The 3,024-nt window shown below is 42.2% G+C and overlaps 1 protein-coding gene across 1 annotated transcript; it reads right to left on the bottom strand.

Annotated features, from left to right (window-relative positions):
• Positions 1-2,272: 2,272 nt before the first annotated feature.
• On the bottom strand, positions 2,273-2,815 carry LOC103918892 (coagulation factor X-like). Its single transcript, XM_009326310.1, is given in 1 exon segment — positions 2,273-2,815. A coding segment is annotated over 1 exon segment (543 nt).
• Positions 2,816-3,024: the final 209 nt, after the last annotated feature.

Here is a 3,024-nt window from a genome sequence, read left to right on the forward strand (position 1 = left end):
AGTGCTGGTGCAAAGCCGGTGCCCGAGAGCTTCCACCCACAGCCCAGACAGAGGTAACCGGGTCGTGGAGGTGGCTCCTGCCATAAACCTGACTCCCAAGCCATGGAGACATGGGCTCTGTGGACTTGTGCAACTGCTACACTGCTGGATTGCACTGGGGAGTTGACTTCTGCATTTATGACAGGGAAAAAAAATATCCATCCGTATTGAAAAATGATGGCAAAAAAGCTCATTCAAGTTTCGAGGTGAACCTTCCAGGATGGGTTGAGTTAAGACTCTGTGCTCTCTGTGAGGACTCAAGTAACATTTAGGCAGAGCACAGATGACGTGATGTGTGCCTTGGTATGTGTCTGGAGTGAGAATTGCAATTCTCTGTGCAATTAAGCAGCTGGGATAAGTGTCCCTGCAGACAGAATTTGTTCTTATCTGGTAGTGAGTAGGTTGATGATGGTGTTTCATGCCTGGCAATGCAAACTGGGAGGTGAGGAAGGAGAAACTCAAATGACCGATTCCTCTGAACGCACGCTGAGCTAGAGATGGTGATCGAAGCCCATTGAAGGTTTCCGTACCTTTTGTAATCGGTTATGAATAAACTAGGAGTGCTGTAGAGCCAGGGCAAGTGGTGATGCAGGGCTGGGTAGGAGGAGGGATGGATGGCAACGAGGGAAAGGGTCAGCAAGTGCAAGCCTTGTGCAATGGCCTCCCTGTAGTCCCTGGGACACGTCTGAGCATGGCCCACAGTTCCATATATCAGGTTTGGCTCTCTCAATATATAGCTTAGGGCTGAAGTATAACCAGAGGTTTCAACGGAGGTCCTATGGGAAGTCAAGCAGCGGTAAATCCTTTGGAGCAGTGATGTCAGGGAGTCACATATGCAGCCATCAGAGCCTGAACTTCTTTCTGTGGCTTGAACGCCATGACCTGTGATGTGCTGTCACTCCAGGATTGAGTTCATTTAGCAGTCCTGAAGTTCAGGAGATGTGTCAGAGAAAACCAGGGGAAAATCATACAAACGGAACAGACTCCAACGTGATTTTTCTGAGTTTTTTGCAGGGGAACAGGATAGTGGTCATCGCAGGACAAATTTAGCCACCCTATTCCTTTCAAGCTGATCAACAAAATCCGTATTAAAAATGACCCTAAAATGATGACTTCCACACTTGTAAACTGGGTATTGTGAAGCCAGGGAATGAGAAAAATATTGCACAATTTACGCCACAATATTGTTTGTAACATCTGTTTTTTCCCTCTCTTCCAAAATATGTACTGACACACTTTTTAAATTCCGTCACAGAGTACTTCATTTTTCTGTAGAGACTCAAACATCTTAATATTCAGTAAACCATTTTTATGTACCACTGAGCTGGCTGAAAAACAAGGGGGTTTCTCCCTCTGGATTGAAATAAGGCAGACAGAGGATGTCAGGCTCAGCTGATTAGAAAGTCAGGCTTTTCTTAGTCTTGAAAGATTATTTATCCTTATAGATTTAAAAACTCTTCAGTTGTGAAGAATTTAAAGAACGCTTTATATAAATGATGACATACAACAATATTTTAATTTGTAGGCTATGCAATACATTCACTTTATTATAGCCAAAATTATGACATGAATAGTGATGGTAAAGTAAGTATCTCAGAAAGAAAGCAAGAAAATATAAGAACACCACTAGTGATTTTGGTGATGATAAGCAAGCTTTTCCAATTCAATGAGCTTCATCTAACAACTCATTTGTTTCAGTGACATGCCCAGTTATTTAGACTCATGTGGATACATGGGTGGTTTTCTCATGTTCTAGCTTTTTCTGTGTACACATATATAAATCTAGAAAATTAGCAGCTTTTCCAGAGGCTTTTAAAATGCTGTCCTACTCTGATACTGTCTTTCTTTGATATTATGCTAGTCTGGTTTGTCTCTACAAAGCAGGTACTGCCACAGAAATGTTGAGTTAATTCCAACTTTCATTGCAATGGGAGGGGGCTTAGCAGCACAGCCAAAGCCTCCAATAGACAAATTTAGGTTATCACAGCAAGAGCAGAAGGAGTTCCTGAACCATCACATTTGAAGAAATTTCATTATTGTCCAAAACCAGCAAGCTCTGTGTGAAGTCCAAGCCCACCTTCTGAAAGCCAGGCATTAGCTCATAAAGGAATAGATGGTGTCTCTTAAGGGAAGCACATTGTAGTAGAATTTAAGCAAGTTAAAAAAGAGGAAAATATTACTTAGGGATCAGATCTGATGGCTAAGACAATTAGGTTGATTAAATGTCAAACTCTTAAGAGTTTTCTGTCAAAACACTTCTTTGCCAGGGTAGGAACTTTGACAAGTTGGTGTATACTCCATATTTCCCTCGCCTTCCACACCATTCTCCCCAGATGATACCAGTAACAAAATAAGTGCCATTGTATTTCGTTACATGGAGGCCTCCTCCATCTCCTTGGCAGACATCTTTTCCATCTTTATCTCAACTAGCACAGAACATGTTTTCCGTGACTGGGCTACGAAGGGCGAGCTTGCAAGTGTCCCTGTCCACAAAAAGGTTTTGAAGCACTTTCATTCTTTTGACCCGCCGCGCACGTTCAAACGTGTTTCCAAAGCCACTGACAATTCCAAATGTTTGGTTCATCAGAACGTTGTTAGCCAAGTCTTCTTCTGGAAGGCTTGCTGGGACAACATCCTCAGAAAATGTGATAGGTTCCTCTAATTTGAGAAGGGCTATGTCACTGTCGAAAGTTTCTGTATCAAATTCAGCATGTGCAATTATTTTTTCCACTCTGTGCGTGGCTCTACTTGGCTCTTCCTTTTCTTTGTCCACCATCCCAGTGTCAGATTATTAAAGTAGTTGTTCATAAGACAATACCAACAAGTCTACACTGCATCTCAATAAAAGAAGGGACCAAAGTTCCTTGCACTTTGTATAGGCATTGTACTGTACAAATAAAATAGACCAGGCCTGTATCCTGATGCTGTAGCATTTTATACCCATTTTGGAACGGTTTAGAGGGCTGTCAAAATGCCAAGCAAGTA

The sequence above is a fragment of the Pygoscelis adeliae genome, unplaced genomic scaffold, assembly GCF_000699105.1.
Source record: "Pygoscelis adeliae isolate BGI_AS28 unplaced genomic scaffold, ASM69910v1 Scaffold156, whole genome shotgun sequence".
NCBI lineage: Eukaryota > Metazoa > Chordata > Aves > Sphenisciformes > Spheniscidae > Pygoscelis > Pygoscelis adeliae.